Raw genomic sequence first — 18617 nt, forward strand, 5'->3', positions numbered from 1 at the left:
CATTTTTTTTTATGTACTTTCATAGCAAAACAAGATAGAAATATTTTTTAGAAGAAAGATACAAAGGGAGAAAAATTTCGCTCAGTTATCCATCTGAATTCAATATGTAATCTGTCATTTATTGAAGAGATATGTTAAACAATAAAGTGATTACTAATTATTCAGCTGTCCTCTGAAACATGCTAGGCAGCATACAAGATATCCTGTCAGCTGAAGGGGACAAAAATTAACCACCAACTTACCACAAAGAGGCTTAATCACTATTCCACTTGTTATGCTCTTGTCTCCAACAGAATGAAGTTGTCAGGTTCATAAGGCCTTGATGTCATACTAATTAACATTCTTAGGTGGGCCTTGAACACCTTTCAGATAAATACTGGATGTAGTTCTGTAGTTAAAGGTCAGGTGAATCAGTACTTGAAACTCTTTGATTCAAAGAGTGGTAGTTGTTTTGTCAATTTAAATATTATAAAATCCAATTGTTTCCAATTTCTGACCTGTACTTTTTTGTTTGGTAAATACTCTGAATGTTGAGAAGTCCTGCTTTCCCGAAAATGAATAGCCTAAGGGACTTGCAGCCACCTCTAATTTTACACTGGGTCTTTGTGTTGAGGCTGCATAAAAAGATCAGGACTTCTTACAGTAAGGAAATAAAACCATTCTAAAGGATCCTTCTATAACTAAAAAATAGCTCATGGTCTGAGAAATAAATGGATTTTCAAGGCTATTACTTGAATACCTGTTTCTTACCTTTTCCTAAGTGTGACTTTAAGTTTCACTTAGGTGTCTGTAAGCATATGTTTGTTCAGTCTCTTTTTTCCATATATCTGAAATAGAAGTCTTGGTGTTCTGTAAGACCTATGCACAAACAATTCCAAGTCTGTCAACAATTTCCATGAAAAGGAATGAAAAGAAAGATTCAACAAGGCATCATGGGTGCTGTAGGAGTCTAAAATCAGTGCACAGATTATACAGGAAAAAAGTGGGAAAATTATGGTCCTTTTTTTTTTTTTGCTAGTTGCATAGAAATAATTCAGTTTGCCCTTATTCCCTGTGCAGATAAAAGGAGATGGGAAGAAATGACAAAGAGATTTTAGTCTGTAGTGCAACTTGTAAGTGGTGATTAACAAATTCAGTGCTTAATTATTTTTCTTCCTTGTTTGATGTTTCCCTGTGCATTTCTCCATCACAAGCTTCTAGTTTCTAATAGGAAATTACATTTGGTTCAGTGTAATTTTATCTCTCCTTATCCGGGGCTGAGTTTTCTGCGTGGCATTTCTTCCAAGATTTTACTTGGGTTTTAATATGTGAAATCAGGGAACTCTTCTCTGGGAGACTTTTGCATGGTCCAGTGGCTTATTTCATTATTTGTTGAACATACCAAGAATGTTTAGTGTTGTTCCAAATACCTGAGAGAGGCTTGCTCTCTACTTGAAACTTTAAATCTCAGCTGGACAAGAAATTCAGTCTAGAAGTCATGGCCAATTGCAAACAGGAATCTACCTCTTGCAGGTTTGCTAATATATATATATTGTCTTCCATTTTATTTTTACAGCTAGGAAAATACCAAGTCATCTTACAGAGGGGAGGTTGTGGTGTATTTGGACTAAGAAAGGTTGGAGGTAGATGGATAAAACTGAAAAGTTCTTAAGGAACAATCTTGTCATAAATGGTGAAGTTGTTATCAGATATTAAACCTGATACAGCTTTTCCATCTGTAACTTCCAATTCTGGCTATAACCTGGGTTTGTATATCTAAAAACATCTATAATTTTTTCTCTTTCCTTGCTCTGACATAACAGGTATTTCCTTCTTACTTTTTGTCACGTAGTCTATCAGGAGAGCTAAACTTAGGCTTGATGAACCTGTTGTATTTTGTTTGCCTTTTTTCACTGCAGTCATCACCAAGAGAGCAACCTAAATATCAGAAGCAAGCTGTACTTAAAAGGTGGGGGGCATTTTTTTCTTAAAGATGGACAAGTACAATTTCCTGACCTTTGTGAAATCAAGCCTTACCAGAAGCCTTAGCATTATCCAGTATTAACAATATTATGAAAAGTAATTAGTACTTGCCATTAACCTAAATCTTGCAGCAGCTCTCCTCTTCACTTTGGGAACCCCAGCTGGCAGTTGAGATGAGAGAACATTTTAGATACCATATCCCTGATATTTTTCAGTGCCACAGAAGAGAAATACACATCCAGTAAAAGCTGAAAACAAGTTAATGCACCTGTCTCTGAGGGAGGGCCTGAGAGATACTAATTTTACAGGCATGAGTATGGATCAATGCAGAATAATTTAATTTCAGCCTTTTCTGCATTTGGCTAGCTCCACTTCTTAGGAAAACGTGGAATGAAAAGCTCAAATCAGTGTTGTTGTCTTTGCATAGGGTGATAAAGTTAACCTGCTTAGCAGAGTATTTGTTTCACATTTCTAATCTTTGAACAGATAATTGCCTCAATTATTTATATTAAAGTAACTTATATGCATTTACAATCTTTCTGAATATAAAAGTAGAGCTTCTTATGGAAGAATGGGCTATTAAAATTGTGTATATGTGTAATGAAAAAATAAGGGAAGGTTCTTCTCTGTATATCCAAAAACATTTACTGAAGGTGTGTGTCTGCATATTTAATACACAGCAAGTGGCTCATTTTCTTTAGTTTTTTCCTTTATCAAAACCATTGAGCACTGTTAATTTTCACAGCAAAGGCAGCAAAATTAAGAAGTAGAGATATGGAGATAGGGCATTGGAAAAATATAAAGTGATTAAAAAACATAGTTCTAACTAGAGTTGTTCAAATAAAAAAAAAATTAAAAAACCCAATTAGAAACAAAAGTCATAGAAAATGTGAACATATTGTGTTCCTTAAATAACCAGATGTTCTTTCCTTCCTGAAGGCAGCCAGGGCTAGGAATAAAAGGTTTAAAACTATTGTTTTAAGTTAACTGTGAATTTTGAAAATCTGTTTTCACCCTTTAGCAAATAAAATTCTAATACAGCAACATAAGCAAAGTAATTTTCATCTTTGGGTGTTCTTATTTGTATGTTGTTCAATGTTGAAGTGTTAACCTTATCACAGTGACTTATTAGAAAACTAAAACACTACATAGAATACTACAGTTTTGCTCCGCATACTAAGAACCTGACAACTGTCCTTTGTCTGAAAGCTTACTGTATTTGTTCTTAATTTTTATGTAAAACAAGTTTGCTTTCAGATATTTTAGCATGGTGAGTTGTCCCATTCATTGAGCAAGCTAGTTAGGAGCTTAATTCAGTGGATACATCTTTTTATCATAAGCTACCAATTAAAAAACAAAAAAGAAAAAAAGAATGTGCTTGGTTGATGGAAAATAATTTGTTACTTATACTAATAATATTATAGCTACTGCTGCTGATATTTTCTCAACGTTGTATTTTAGCTATTTGCTGACATTGAAAGTGGCTATTTATTAATATTAAATTCTAGCTAAATCCATGGAGAAGAATACATGACATTTCAAAGAAGTCGTATTAGTTCATCATGACTGAAATTACAGATACTGCCAGAAAACTTAAGCAATAAGATATGGTCATGATCATTCATATAAGGAATAGTTGGAAAAATCTGCATTCTAGCTTTTAACACTATTCACTATCTAAGCAATGAGTAACAAGGGGAAAACACATTGCTGAAATTTTGAACCAAACTCTTTGTACATTTATTTTCAGCTGAATTTTCTTCTTAAGTAGCTACTACCGTCTCCTAGTTTTCTCCAAGCTGGTTTCATGTGCCTGAAAGGCTGTTGAGTTTCACTTTCTTCTTCTTCAGATAAATTCTTTTCTATACACTCATTAACTGAGGTGCCGCTGCAGAGCTGCAACTGTCCTTTGAACGCTGCCGTTATGTCAGTATTGTTGTCTTGCCGTTTGTGGCAGGAGAAAAGCAGGTTTGGGGTTGTTTTGTTTGTTTGTTAGCATTGTGTGTGCAATCTGGCATTAATTACCTCTCTTTAATGACCAGATTTCAGCCAATCAGAAGTTGGGATCTGGCATTAGCAGCTCATTAATTTGTACCTCCACGCAGAGGTACTGCTGGGGTGCAGGTCCACTTCGTTACAGGGTACCAGCAAGGGGGAGGGAGACTCTCAACAAACATTTTTGCTTTTTAGTTTTGATCATGAAGAATGTGACTGATATTTCAGGAACAATAATACATTGCGGGGGGGAGGGGGGGGTGGTTTAGGCATGAAACATAAGTTACCAGGATGCTGGGATAACGGATATCCCAGTGCAGTATGAGCTGCCTGTACTTTAAGTAAGGAGAGTTGCCTGACTAAGGTCACATGTACTTTAAAGGAGAGTTACCTTTACAGGATACTATTGATAAAGGAGATTAAGTTTTCCAGAAAAGCTAACTACACATCTCTTTATCTGGAAGAAAAGGACTTAGGAGAAACAAAAAATAAATGCATTTACTTTTAGTGATTCACAGAGAACTTCTATTTGCCTTAATTTCTGAAAGTTTAAGATCTTGCATATGCAATGCAAGGTAGATATCTTTTTATGGACAAAAATGTGGTACCATTCTCAACTTGACCTCTGCTTTTATAGCCACATTCAATTCCTTGTACTATACTCAAGCATTCTGATGTTCTGACATTCCAATTTGCAAATACAGTGAGGTTAAATGTAATCTAAAAATCTCACTTCAAATAAATCGATGTTTTTTCCTGTAACTGCATGCTAAGCTTTTTAATGGTGGCCATGATATTAACTTACTCTTTGTTTATGTTCATGTTCTTAAAATGAGAAACTTATATTTTCCAATGAAATAGTCTATGCTTTGTTTTAAGAATTATTGATTTAAATATTCAGTTATTGTGTTTCATTAATAGAATAAGGTATGACAGGCGGCTAAGAGTTTAATGATAAATTACTTGGAATAACCATGTTGCCATAGTACCACATAAAAATAGTAAGTGTACCATGAATTAAAAATCCGTTTCATTTTTGTACATTTGTTTCAACACCTTCTTTCCCCATGCACCTATGCATTTTAGAATACAAAAAAGCTACGTGGTCAATACTTGTGATACAATGGCTTTGTTATCTCTCAAAGTTCATTGCAATCTCTTCTCTGGTACATTAACCCACAATCAACCCACCATAAAACAGTCGTCCTCAATATATCCTGTATGTCACAAGCAGTATTTTCAGGAAAAAAACTTGCAAAGTGGTTGGTTAGTCATCTAGTCAAGGCTTCTCAAATGAGAAACCTTTCAATGTCCTTCTCATTCTGCAGCACCATATGCAAGACAGTAGTCATCACTCGAAGGAGAAAGCTGATCTTTTGGATTGCCAAAGGCAACACAGTTCCCAAGTGTTGCTCTCTCCTTAGTGTTGCACACACAGGCCAGTTGTGTGGGTAAGAATCACAAACACTGTATCCATCTAAGCTGAACAACTATTACATTTAAATTAACAGGAAAATGGTGGGAAATAATATGAAATAAAGCAAAGCTTCCAGAACAGTGACACCTCCTATAGTAAAGCCATGCCACAGGTAAGGCTTTGGTGAAGAAGCAAAGGACTTGTCCCACTTCTGTGTGGGGTCACACAAGACAGCGCTGCAGTCTCCTGCTGGTGGCAAGAGCAAAACCCAGCCAGGTGACTTTGTTGTCCTCATTGCCCATCTTGTGTGGCCCAGCAGGAGGGAGAGCCACTGGCCTCCTTAAGGGCAGGAAGGAGTGGGTGGTGTGGCTGCTTATTTCTGGGAGGGTCAGGAGGTGCAGAGTCTTTCAGAGGAAATGGCTAAAGGTTAGTTAGGAACTACTGTTTCTACTTTTGGCTAACATTTGACAGCAAGTGTCCAAGACAAGATGGACCAGAAAGTTCTCTTTAGAAGACAGAATTTTTAAATTCTGTTCCTTCTATTTGAGAAGGTTGACATCCTCAGTAGCAAAGTAAAAGCAATTCTGATTGTACTTGCTGCTAAAGCAAGAAACTGAAGCATTTTAAGCTCTTAATTACTTTAGCTACCAATAAAACTTATTGCTTGTGAATTTCTTAGGGCTGTTTCTTTCAGCTGATGGGTTTACTTCTGTTTAATATGTCATTTAGGCTACTGACCCTCTCCTAAAAAAGTAATAATGTTATTTATAAAATTTCAGTAAAAAATGCATTTAACAGTGTTAGAGTGAGGTGATTATGGTTCTTCTTATGCGAACCTGACAATTCAATTAATCATTTCTAGTTTGCAAGGGAGTTTATCAAAAAGAAGCATTTAAAACACTTAAAGCACTTAGATTCTGCCTAATCAAAAGTTTTCCATGTCATAATTTATTTATTAAAATTTGCAAAACACAAACTGTGAGTTATATAAAAGTTGATTCATAGCTTTTCAATAATATATGAAAATTAACTTTTCAGTCATATCCAATCTGACGGAATTTGAGTTCAGACTCTTCTGATAGAAATGTAGATATACTGCTTGAGTACCTAGGTATTTTATAGTAAATATTAGTGTATCAATTGTCAATATTAGTGTATCAGTGAAGGCTATTGGAGTACATTTGTATTGGGAAGCGCTTCTCTGAAAGACCAAAATACTGTCAAAATAGAACTGGGTATTTTTTTTTCCTTTACTGTAACTTTGTATGGAAAATTAGGTTTGGAGATGTTATGTCTTTGGTCCTTTGTCATTTTTAAGGAGCAGTAGTGATCAAAATGGGTCTCTAGGATAATTCCTCATGATTGGACTTCTAAATGAAAGGAGTTGCTTGTCCCGCAGCACCAGGCCCTTAGCTTCTGTCTGTGTTTCACAAGAAAAGACTTGGATGTCATATTCCTTTCGGTGTGGTGTGTGCATGGGGCTCTGTGAATGAGCTTTTTTCACTCCCCTGGAGACTTTTTTCAAGTGGATTATGTAGCACATTACATGCAGAACGTGAATTATTCTGTTTCTTCTCCTTGTAGTGAAAATAACCACATAGCACCTTAAAATGTTCTTGTTTTTCCCTGATATGTGAAATTTGTGTACAAGCATGTATCTGGAGAAGATGTAATGCTGTAAGTGTGCTTACCAAGGGGTGTCGAAGTATAAGCTTCGGATAACTGCATTACTCACAAAGCCATCAGTGAGTTATGCAGGTTGTCCAAAATGAGTGCCAATAAAACCATAATGTGGTAGCTTTTCTGTACATAAAGATGTCATATTTTAAATCTCATAATTTGGAGCATTCCAGGGTTTAAAGCGAGGCTTGCTGTGTGTTCCCTTCAAAAGCCTGGAGCTTTCCTCCACAATGTTGTAAAACTCCTGTTCCTAACTGTGCGAGGCTGCAAGATGCCAGAGCATAAATCTGTCATGGGGTAGAGCTGAACACTGTCAGATTTATACCTTACTATTTAGTTAATTTACTTCTTAAAACCATGGGTTCAGCTGAAAAATAGGCAACTAAATTAAGAGGCAGATTTAAAAGGTACTTAAGCGATTCTGTTGATGGAAGATGGGGATTTTACACAGGTTATGAACTTGAATGTTGGCAGGTCGGAGTCTTTTTGTCTGGAATATCAATAAAAGCTGATTTGGTAGGATTTGATCTACCTGTTAAAATGCAATATGCTGTAATACTATAAATGAAAATAAAAAAAGGCTTCCCAAGCAGTTAGGACAAGAAGCCAAAATACACAACTAGATATTTCTTTCAGTCAAGTCACTGAAGCATTTTTAAATCTCACTTGTCATTTTTTTTCAGTTCTTCATCTCTTGTCATAGAATGCCCATGTGAGAGAAAGCATGTGTGTATGAAGTTAAAAACAGACCATAACGCACAGTATTTAAAATATCTTCCTGGTGTCTCAAATTTCTAGTTGCCAGGGGAATGGAGGGTTGTCACGTAACAAAACCGGAGATAATTTATTTCAGCCTAATCAGAGTTCAGGGGTCTTCCATTCTTGACCCAATTAACTGGATTTTCTTTCCTTTTCTGTTTTTTTTGGGAAATTTTGTTGCTTGGGGGGAAGAAAAAAAAAATCTTTAATTTTCTTGAGAAACAATTAAATATGATAATTCTTCATGGTGTTATTGCATTGTAAATAACAAGGTCTGTGATTGAGACCCTTAGCATCTTCTGAAAAATGTAAACAGGAAGCATTATTCCCAATTTGAGGATTATGGCATTCCTTTGCCAACACCAATATTGGTGCATGGATCTCCTGACTCCTGTGATTAAAGGAAGTTCTTTATTAGTTCTGTGCAGTGTATCCTTCATGTTTGTGCTGCTTTCATACACAGGGTTGACAGAACTATCAATCTGTGTTTTAGATGGTATTTTGCTCTTGGCCTTGAACCACTTTTGAATTGGCAATAGTACCTTACATTATCTAATGTCTCGCTGGGTTTTTTCATTCTAATAACTCAGTAGTTCATAGGTGAAAAAAATACCTTTTGTGCTCCAGCAGGTTGCTTGCTGCAGAAGGTATAATAAGGGAAGGGGAGAATTAGTAGGTGAAAAGAAAGGTTGGTTTGTTTGTTTTGGGAACAGTTTTGGGGTTTTTTTTTACTTTGGGTGCTTTGGAGTTCGGGTGGTTTGGTTGTTTAGTATACAAAATACTGTGATATGTTTCTGTAATGTTAAGCCTTTGCTTATACTGTATAAGTATGTTCACATGGAGTGGAGACAGCTGCCTAAACATCTGACAAAATAAAAAGAGGAAAGGTGAAATTCTCTCTCAAGTTATTAGGTAATAATTCACATTAATTAATAGTGCCTAATGGAAAAACTGCTGCTGAACTAAACAAACTGTATCCTTTATCCACATCTCAGCTGCTATATTTCTTTCAGCTCTGTTCCCAGTCAAAATTTTTGACATGTTTAAGTCATCTTTAATGAAAAAAAGTAACACAGATGATCTAGCAGGAAAAGGTCAACCTTTCCTTACCTCTCAGTCCTATTTGAATTTCGGGTCACATAATCCTCCAACTTTTATTAGAAACAAATTAAAGGGAAAAAATCAGAATTTTAATACAAAAATTTCTTAGGCAGTACAAGAATTATGAAGAAATCCAGTATTGCCATGTCAGCTGACAAGGGGAAAAAGGAGAAAATTGGCTCCCTAAAATATTTTTTTAATAAGTAGAACAACATTCCATCATGATCCTCCTCTTATTTTTACATATGTTTGATTCAGTCTGGGTTTTGATTTAGGCTTAAAATATTAGTAGTTTAGGGGAGAAAACAATAAACGTTTGGCAGCATTTGAATAATATATTGGAAAAAATTAGTTTTAAAACATTTCATTTGACACTAGTAAGATGATTATTTTGGTCAGCCTATTGTGCCTGGATGTAGAATAGCACTGCTCCTATTTTGTTTGATTTTTTTTCTCTGTTGCACTGAGGTTATCTAGTTTCAGATACAATCTATTAAGTGGAGTATTTTTTTAGTAGCTGAGGTTTTCCCACCTGCCTGCCCTAAAACACCTGCAACATATGTTTGTGTAACCCTGCAATGCTTTGTGGGTTGGGCCTTGAGAAATTCCCCCAGAGCTTTTTGCTTATAAAGAGCTGAGCAATTCATTTCTCTGATGACAAGTGTTTTCCCTTGGCATTGAGGCAATAGCATGTTTGTTAAAATACGTCTCTTTTTTCGTTAGATATATTGAAAATCTTTTTTCATTCTTGTCTCTTATTCTGAACCTTCAGATTTTGTGCAAAATTGTCTTTGATTTTTTCCCCTCATTAATAAAACTAAAAAGAGAGAAAAGAAAATACCTCAACAAAGAAGAGTGTTATCAAGATTCCTCCACTTGCACCTGCATGTAAACTTTTAAACATGCTGTGTATTCAGGGGTGAGATACCAGGTGCGTTGTAGAACAGCCTGTGACTTCTGTCACACACGAACATGCTTTGCTATAGCCTGTCTATTCCGTGGGTTATGTGATGTGATGTGTCTCCAGAGGCCAGGGAGGAAAAGGGGTTTACTTGGGAATTTGAGCATGTGGAGCAGGATCCTTAGCTGGTGGGAGCTGCTTTTCAGCAGTTTGTGCAGGTTTAGGGGATCAGCTGCATTCAGTGTGATTCTGACCACATCATCAGTCCCTGGGCTAGAAAAAGTGCAGATGTGGGTATAAGTTAGCTCAGCCCCATGGCCCTGGAAGAGGATAAAGGCAAATAGAAAGTCCCCAAAAACCTCCTGGCAGCCGTGGGAATTGGAGTGGGTTAGTCTGGGGGTGGCTGAAAATAGACAGGAGGACAGGGAGGGCACGTAAGCAGGCAAATGAGCCAGGGACAGGGGGATCTTTTAGGCAAGGAAAGGCTCAGAAGCAGGAGTGCCTCAGAGATATCGGAAACATTTTCAGGCTTTTTTTCCCTTTGGCTATTACATTTTGAAGAGACAGAGTCCAAAATCACATCCATTTCTATGTGTTTCTATGTGTGAATTTCATACATTGTCCTTTTAAAAGCATAAATTGGGCATTTTCTACCAGTTGAAACTATGTTCAGTCTAAATAGATATTAAGATTAGAAGAATTGTAAATCCAGCAGACTACTCCAACAAAATGGTTGTGGGAAAGGGGAGGGTTCTAGTATTGTCATAGACAGCTTTTCTCTGATTTCTGCTCTCTCTTTCCTTATTAGGGGAAAACCATATATGTGTTAATCTGTATAATGCCCTCAGCCGTCACACAATTTCTTGGAGGGATTCAACAAACTATAAATTTGAAGGACTGATTTCACTGTCATTTTAACATTATCCTTTTAAGAAAAAAAAATATTTTTTCCGAGTTAGTAACAATATAATGTACATAAATTGAAAAAGAAAAGAAATAACTTTGGTTATTTAAGTAATGAAAAATACAAATTGGATCTTTCTAAATGGCACTGTGTAGGAAAAAACTGGTTGCTGTGAATATTTTAAGCAACAGAGGTATGTTTTTTGTAAATAAATTTAGTCCTTAGTTCTGATACATAGGTTGCGATTTAGAGGACAGCTCAAATTGAATGCTTAGAGAGGGGAATTACTTTAAAATTCTTAAGGAACAAGCATTGTAATTGTGTAGGTTTTCTGTTCTGCATTTTATATTTACCAAAATGGTTGAAAAGAATACAAAACTTAAAGGACAACCACAGTGACATAAAGATCATAATCTTCAAAATAACGTATTTTTTACTGTCTGATTTTCTGTTTTCAGAAGTATTTAAATTTTCTGTGGTGATACTTCACAGATACTTGTCTGCTAACATATATATCATGTTAGTTTTTTTTAAATACTGACATTTTTTGAGAGGATATCTCAATGATGCTACAAAAGAAGTCACAGTAGTAACCCTTGGCATTTACTATATTGCATTTCTAATGTTTTTTCAGAGAGTTTTTTTTCACTGCATGTAATAGTACTTTAAACCGTTTCTTCCTTTGATACCTTTAAACCTCACAGGAATTTAAATAGGCTCCTGTGAAAGTAATGTTTGAGCCTCATTCATATGTTCGAGTTAGATGTTTTTCCTATTAATGGCTTTAAGTGCTTAGATAGTAGATCAGCTTTTCGTGCCTTCAATTGCATGTCATTTCTGCATAGCTATGTTTCAAGATACTGTTCCACATGATCTTTTCCTCTTGTTTTGGTTTTGGGTTTTTATTTAATTCAGAAGCAATGTGTAATAATCTTTTTTATTATTTATTGGGTGGTGAAAAAGAAATTTCGATGTTTCTGATAACTGTCAATATATACTGAGTTATTGGAAGCAAATTGCAAATCTGGCTAGCGCCTGGTAATTTGTACTTTAAAAAAAGCTGGTTTATGGCTTAGAAGTGCCCATTATTTTAACCATCTCTTACTCTTCAACCTTACCCTTCAAAACATCTAAAGAAAGAAGTTACTTAATTCATAGGAGAAAAGTTACACTGTTTGATTACTCAGACAGAAGTCTCAGAACCATCAGTTATCCTCATCACGTCAGTTTGGATTTGATTATCATAGAAATGTATTGAATTACCAAACTAGAGCAATAGTAACTAAAGCTGATTCATTGTTATTGCTGTCAGTTGATGAGGACTGACTTTCAAGCTCTGTGAATCGTTAGAGTTATTCAAACATTGTTTTTATAACAGGAGATGAAAAATGTAGAACAGCCATTACAGTGTGGGTGGTAGGATAGATGAGAATTTTTTTTATGTTTATCTAATAGCTTTTAGACACTTCATTTTTAATGAACATTACAAACATATATGTTTAAAATGTTTATTGTGTTTCCAAAGAAATAAAATGAGACATTTCATACAAGATTAAGTCTAACTGCAGGAAACAATCTGGAAATTCCCATCCTTAAATATGCTTCCAGAAATCACCCTGGCCTTTGGTATCTACCAATTCTATAAATTTTCTTTCCTCCTTTTATGCTCATGCAATATTTTGGTCTTTGAAATTCGAGTCCTGTATCCTCCTCCAGAAACAAGATTTTGAAGGAAGGAGGGCTATCTGTAGGTACGTGGAAAATGAGAGGATAAGACTGTAGATACTCCAGTCTGTAATGAAATCTGAAGAGCAAATATACCATGTGAAACAGAAACACCTGAAGACTGACTTTTTCAAAAATATAATGTCCTCTCACCTGTGAACAACGGTTTTGGAAAGGTCAATACATGGTTCACTAAAACTGTATTTACTACTAGCAGGACTTAAGAAGGCAGATCAGAATATAAGGCAACAGCCAAAAAATTAATAAACCTTTGTTAGCAAGCACTTAGAAAGTATTTACATCTCTTTTATGCAATATATCTGGTCACTATGCAGAAATTTTTACCACTTTACCGTTTTCTCTTGCACTAGAAATTATTTAAGCCATTTCTCATTATATATATATATATTTCTAAAGAGCCTTTCTGTACCGCTCTGTTATTTCGTTTCCATCTGCATGCAAATTTTTTTACTTAAAAATATTTACTTTTCCTTCCAAATAGTGTCCTTTAGGAGGATGCATGTATTCGATCAAGATACTTTATGCATATACTGCCGTCTATGCTTAATTTTCAGTGGATTCTTAGATCCCAAAAGGATGATTTCAGGACTACTGAAGGCAGCATATTCCATGAAAGAGTTTCATTATGTCAGAAGTGGAGAATAACAAGTGGATTCTGGTTTCAGTATTAATTATATACACTTCATTATAGGACAACAGTTCTTTATTCATGGCCTCAGTTTTCAGTACGGTGAAATTTAGAGAGAAAAAATAGGCTCTGTGTGCCATCTAGTGGGATTGTTCAGGTTGTCTCACTAAAATTAATTCTTTGCCTAACAGAGATACAGGTAGTGATGTATTTAGTTTAAAATAATTGCTATAGTTTCTCCATACTATTACCATTTTCTTTAAAAGCATAGCACTTTAGCTTGGAGGTGGTCAAATTCCATACCTGACCTGCAGGAAGAAATTATATCAGTATCTGTTCTTGTCCAAGAATTATTGATTTAATTAGGAATGCTACCACTACAGCAAACAGCCTCATCACCATGTGGAAGAGTACTGATTTCTGTGAGCATGGAATAGACTTACAGGTAGAATTTGGTATTATGTTACGTATTTTAAGTCTTCGCTTTAATGTAAATGACATTACTGCCTTGAAAAAACAAGATTCCAGGAAAATAATTTTTTCTGTAAGTTTTTAATCCTATTTAATGAATGTATTTCATGTCTCTGCTTAAAATCTCCCAGAAAATTACAATGAACTACTCTTTTATTTTTTAGCGAAATCCAAGACCAGTGACTCACCAGTTCCAACAAAATTTAGATTATTACAAAGCACGTGGAGCAGACTTGATGAACAAAACCCGGTAAGCTATTTCTAAATATATGTTCACCAAACTAAGACCTTACATAAACAAAATGTTTCAGAAGTCACGTTTATCCTAAACAGGAATTACATAAGCATTATTAGAAACGTTTCTTTCAAATCTGTCCCTTGACTATTATTACATGAAAAAATGGAGGTTTTTATTTGCAATGTTGCAGTCACTCGCCGGCATAATTTTAAGGGAGGCTGAGGACACTTTTACACAGTGACATATATCCTAAGAACAGAGTAAAACATTGCCAGTGTGAGTTCTGTAGCTGAACTAATTCTGATAATGCACGTAATTGCAATCGGAAGTATCCATGTACCAGAAGCTAAGTTAAGTTGAATGAATGTAAATCCGGTTTAAAGTAATTTTTACAAACTTTACCTCCCGTCTTTTAGAAGTGATTTGTATCAATAATGCCAAAATTCCTCATCAAGGCTATGTTATCTGGGTCGCCACAAGGTGGGTGCCAATGGCTGGTGGCTGCTGGTGGCTGCAGGTCAGTCCAGCACAAGACATAATGCTTCAATTGTCACAGGCACTTTCTTGGGTTGCATGTGGCCCCAGCCGTATCCTCTGCCTGCTGATTCATGGCAATTTGCTGGCTTTTAGAATTTTACATCTCTCTCACATTCTGTTGAAATCAGCTACATTAAAAGCCAACTAAAATGAAAATGGAGTCATTTGAGAAGGTTTTAGAAATGGACAAAGAAGGAGAAATTAAAGCTAAGTAGAGTGACTGCAAAACCATCTTTTTCTTTATAAATCAAGCTTTAAAGCTGAGGACAACTGTCAAAAATGACTGAATTTTTTTGGATTTTCTTAATATTTTTACTTATTCTTTTGAAAAATTATCTGCAGCGTTGCCTAAACTGGAAAAATAAGTTGTTTGAAGTTTCAAAAAGAAAGATTTCAAGGATTTTGAAAAAACAAGTAAATCATAAAGCCCGAACAAGAATGACACCTTCCGGAAACCTAAACTGCAAGAAGAAAAAAGTGACTACATCTATGTAGGAATATAAATTAATTGCACACATATACTCAGACTACACACCAAATGAGATACGAAGTTGTTTAGAATAATTCAGATAGAAGAAAATCTGGGATAAATTCATTCTAGACAGGAATGATTAGAGTAGGTCAAATGTGGTAAAGCTGTTTAAGATTGGACTAGGGACAGAACTGAAAGATGTAACATTAGGAAATGTTTCTGCAGTGAGCAGAGATGGATTAAATCAACTACCAGGTCTATTTCATCTTTAATTCCACAGGCTCGGTGATATGTTTAAAATATCTTGACAAATCTCCAATATATATTGCTTATTTTATCACATATAAAACTTTTTAATCGGTCAAATTCATCTATTTGTCTCTCATCTCTTGTAATGATTACTTACTGAAAAGATAAATGTCATTAAATAAGGCCTGCTTAAAACAAAACATTTCCATCTTAGCAGAAAACTGCAGAGATTGAATCATCTTCCTACTGCTAGTTTAAAAATACACCATTCACAGTCAAGGTCAATGATGCTTATTGTGATAAAACAAAATTGTTTGCTTCGTGGATAGAATTCATGTCTCTTTGATATTCATATTTTTAAACTGGTGCCTTACTTTTAAATGCATCTGCTGATAACTCTACAACGTAAATCAATCAGTATTTTTCTTGTAATTGTTGTGCATGTCTGATACATTTAGATGGCTAAAATGTAGATTGATCCATGTTTGATGCCTGTAATCATCCTTTGCATTAATATATCAGACATTTAAATGGTAAGAAATAGACACATTGTTCTTATTTTATTGAACTATAGCTCACTTTTAATGTAAGTCCTCCAGAGATGTAACACCTCACTATTGTTCATTTTCTGAAGCTGTAATTCAGAGAAATTGCACATATTTTACTTCACAATGCATTTTTTAAAACCACTTCTTAAAAAGATATTTAGATAGCATCATTATTTATTTTTCATTAATTTATATATGTTCTGAGCTGATCATTAGCAGTGGCAGTTCATAGCACAGCCGAATCACACCACAGGTTATTAGGAGCTGTGATAACTATCCTTTCTAGTTGTCATGTAGTTCTAAAATATTCTTGCATTTTACTGTTGGAAGCATTTCTAAAAATAATGTTTCAGACATAAAGACTTGGCAAATGTTTATGTTTATTGTTCCTGTAAAATGAAGTTTTTCTCAAAAAGTATCTTTCCAACCATCTGAAAAATCAATTTGTCCTAGAGTAGATATATGTCAATCCAGCAAATCAGTGTAGAAGAAAAACTGACACCTTTCTAATAAGCAAAATATAGCTGAAAAATAAAGAAATGAGAGAAACAAGCTGCTGGACACAAATACACAAACCTCTGTATGAGCTTGCTTTCCCACATCTGTGTATTATCACAATTCCAATTTTTTGTGCAAAGTCAAGGGGGTTTTTTAGTGATTGTGAAGGTTCTAGATTTAGAGACAGTGTAAACCTAGGACTCAATGTGCAAGCCATTATCTTCCTTCTAAGTTAATGTTTCAGGTGAGTGAGTGATATGTACCACCCCAAACTCCAACTTTAGTGATTGTTTTCAGTAAAAAGAGAGAAAAAATATACTAAAGTTTGGGTTCTGAATCTCAGCCATATTACTAGTATGACCCCTAAAACTGGTAGTGTAATGAGATTTATTGCAACTGATGATAACTGAGCTGCCATTCAGCTTGACTTCATCTATTAGCAGATTCCTATAAAGAGAAAACTAAGCCTACTACAGGCAGATTATTAAAAAGAAGCAATCCATTGAGTGTTGATTCATGTACCCAACTTCTTTTCTTGTCTGGCATAATTTGCTAGAGCAGAAACTTCAGTTTGAAATGCTGACATTTGTGCTTCTGTGTCCACCACAAAAATAATCAAATATTTAAAAGGGCCCAAGGGAAAAGTGATTATCAAATCTCCCTGGCTGTTTCTGTGAGCCTTCACATATAAATCCACTCCATCCAGTGGCCAGCCCTCACTCAGAACTGGTTAGTCTGGTAAATCCAGGTTCTGGGGGCCTGAGAGGACCAAAGTGCTGGACTCCTTAGCAGGGTGACTCATGTCCTTTGATCTTCAGTGGGAGTGTGCTGGCATCCTTCCTGGCAAAAGAAGACAAAACAACTCTCGAGGTCTGGACAGGTTATCCCTTAGCTAGTAAGGAGTAGATAAAGTTGTTTAACAGCTTGGATTTATGATATTTCTCAGGTGGAATCTCAACTTCAGTCTCATGAAGTGGTTTTCACACTGCTGTTGTTGCTTTCCCCACCTTTTCAGGGGGATCTCCTTCAATTAATCTCATTTCCAGAGGGAGTGAGACTGTTCATTGCACAGCCTGAGCAATGGTGGGGAATGTTCATACCCCTTGCAGGAGGCTGTTAAAGGTGTTATTGCCCTCCCTTCCAAGCCTGTGCCAGCTGAGCAATGCATAAAGGCACAGTATTGGCATTCAATTGTCTGAAGTAAACTGGAAGCCACGACTCTGTTGGCTCCTTCACCGCCCAGGCAGGAAAATCAGAAGGGGACTTTGAAACCACCTCGTCAATGCTCAATCTCACGGGTTATATTGTAGCTATTGAGTTGGCAGTGCTGGGTGTTGCAGCTGTTAGTGGAACCAAATCAGCTGTAACTTCACAAATTCCATTTTGTGCTGGAGCAAAGATCCAGCACTGTAATGCACCAGCAATACTTGAATCACTCGGTGCAGGCACTGCATGGAGCAAGGTCATGGCTGTCTCAATTTCTTTCAAGTTCAGGGTCAGCAGACTTCTGCTTCTCACCCAGGATCCACCAAACATCCAAAAACTCCTACTCTTTCCCTTCAGTTGGGGGGTGCAAACCTGGCCTCAGCAAAGCACCTGAAGCTTTTGCACATCAGCGATTGTTTGAGTCACTCACCATTAACACTTCAGTCTCACAACTACTCAGTTTGCTTTTGAAACGATTTGGACCTCCTGCAACAGTATTTTATAGTTCTGCAGACGCTTTCCTCGTAGTGACTTTGTTATTCACTCTCAGATGACTGTGGAAGGACTTTTTGTAACACCAGCGGCAATCAATAAAATCAGGAGGCACAGAAACATCCTGTAATTATTATTAAGCAATCATTCTTTCCCAGCTTCCATAAATTGGGAAGCAACACTTGGTCCCAGTCTCTGTACTGCTGCTCTTTCTAAAAAATTCTAGATGCCATCTTTCTTCATCACCAGTATATGGCAGAAGCATCCCTTACAGCTTGGGCTGTATCTTGTGAGTGTGCAGGCTCTCATACTTCCTTCTGACAGCTTTTCTATCTATTCTGAATATCTATTCTGATTCTAAACAACTCAGCTGTTGTTATTTTCTGGATATGCTCTATATGTGTGTGCATGTTTGTATTGTGTATTCTAAAAAAAAACCCCATCTCTGAAGACAAATAGAGAAATTAGAGGAAGAGCAAAATCAAAATTACTCTTCCAGGTGTCCACAGAAGTTACAAATTACCCGTATTAATTCATTTGTTGTTTATTTTTAGTTCAGCTTCCCCCAAACATTGTATTTTTCCCCAGTACAATGATTATGTTGGTTTTAATTACATTTCTTCATGTTTTTAAAGGACAGCTATTTATATCATGGAAATACAAATCAGTAAAATAAAACCTCAGAAGTAAAAAGGTCTTTGTGGTTGTGAGATATTTCTGTGAAGGGTATTTCAGGCATTAATTATATAAGGCAGGGAATTACTGCATGAACAAATAGGAATGGCTTTGCTAATCTGTGGGTTATATGAACAC

The 18617-nt window shown here is 35.8% G+C and overlaps 1 protein-coding gene across 7 annotated transcripts in view; it reads left to right on the plus strand.

Annotated features, from left to right (window-relative positions):
* Positions 1-18617, plus strand: part of TBC1D5 (TBC1 domain family member 5) — a 317263-nt gene that overhangs the window by 245835 nt on the left and 52811 nt on the right. For all 7 annotated transcript variants that reach the window (XM_068207556.1, XM_068207547.1, XM_068207565.1 and 4 more), the window contains one exon: positions 13729-13814. In XM_068207556.1, coding sequence (XP_068063657.1) covers positions 13729-13814 — 86 coding nt within the window. The remainder of the gene's footprint in view (positions 1-13728; positions 13815-18617) is intronic.

This window comes from Anomalospiza imberbis, chromosome 1, assembly GCF_031753505.1.
Source record: "Anomalospiza imberbis isolate Cuckoo-Finch-1a 21T00152 chromosome 1, ASM3175350v1, whole genome shotgun sequence".
In the NCBI taxonomy this organism is placed as follows: domain Eukaryota; kingdom Metazoa; phylum Chordata; class Aves; order Passeriformes; family Viduidae; genus Anomalospiza; species Anomalospiza imberbis.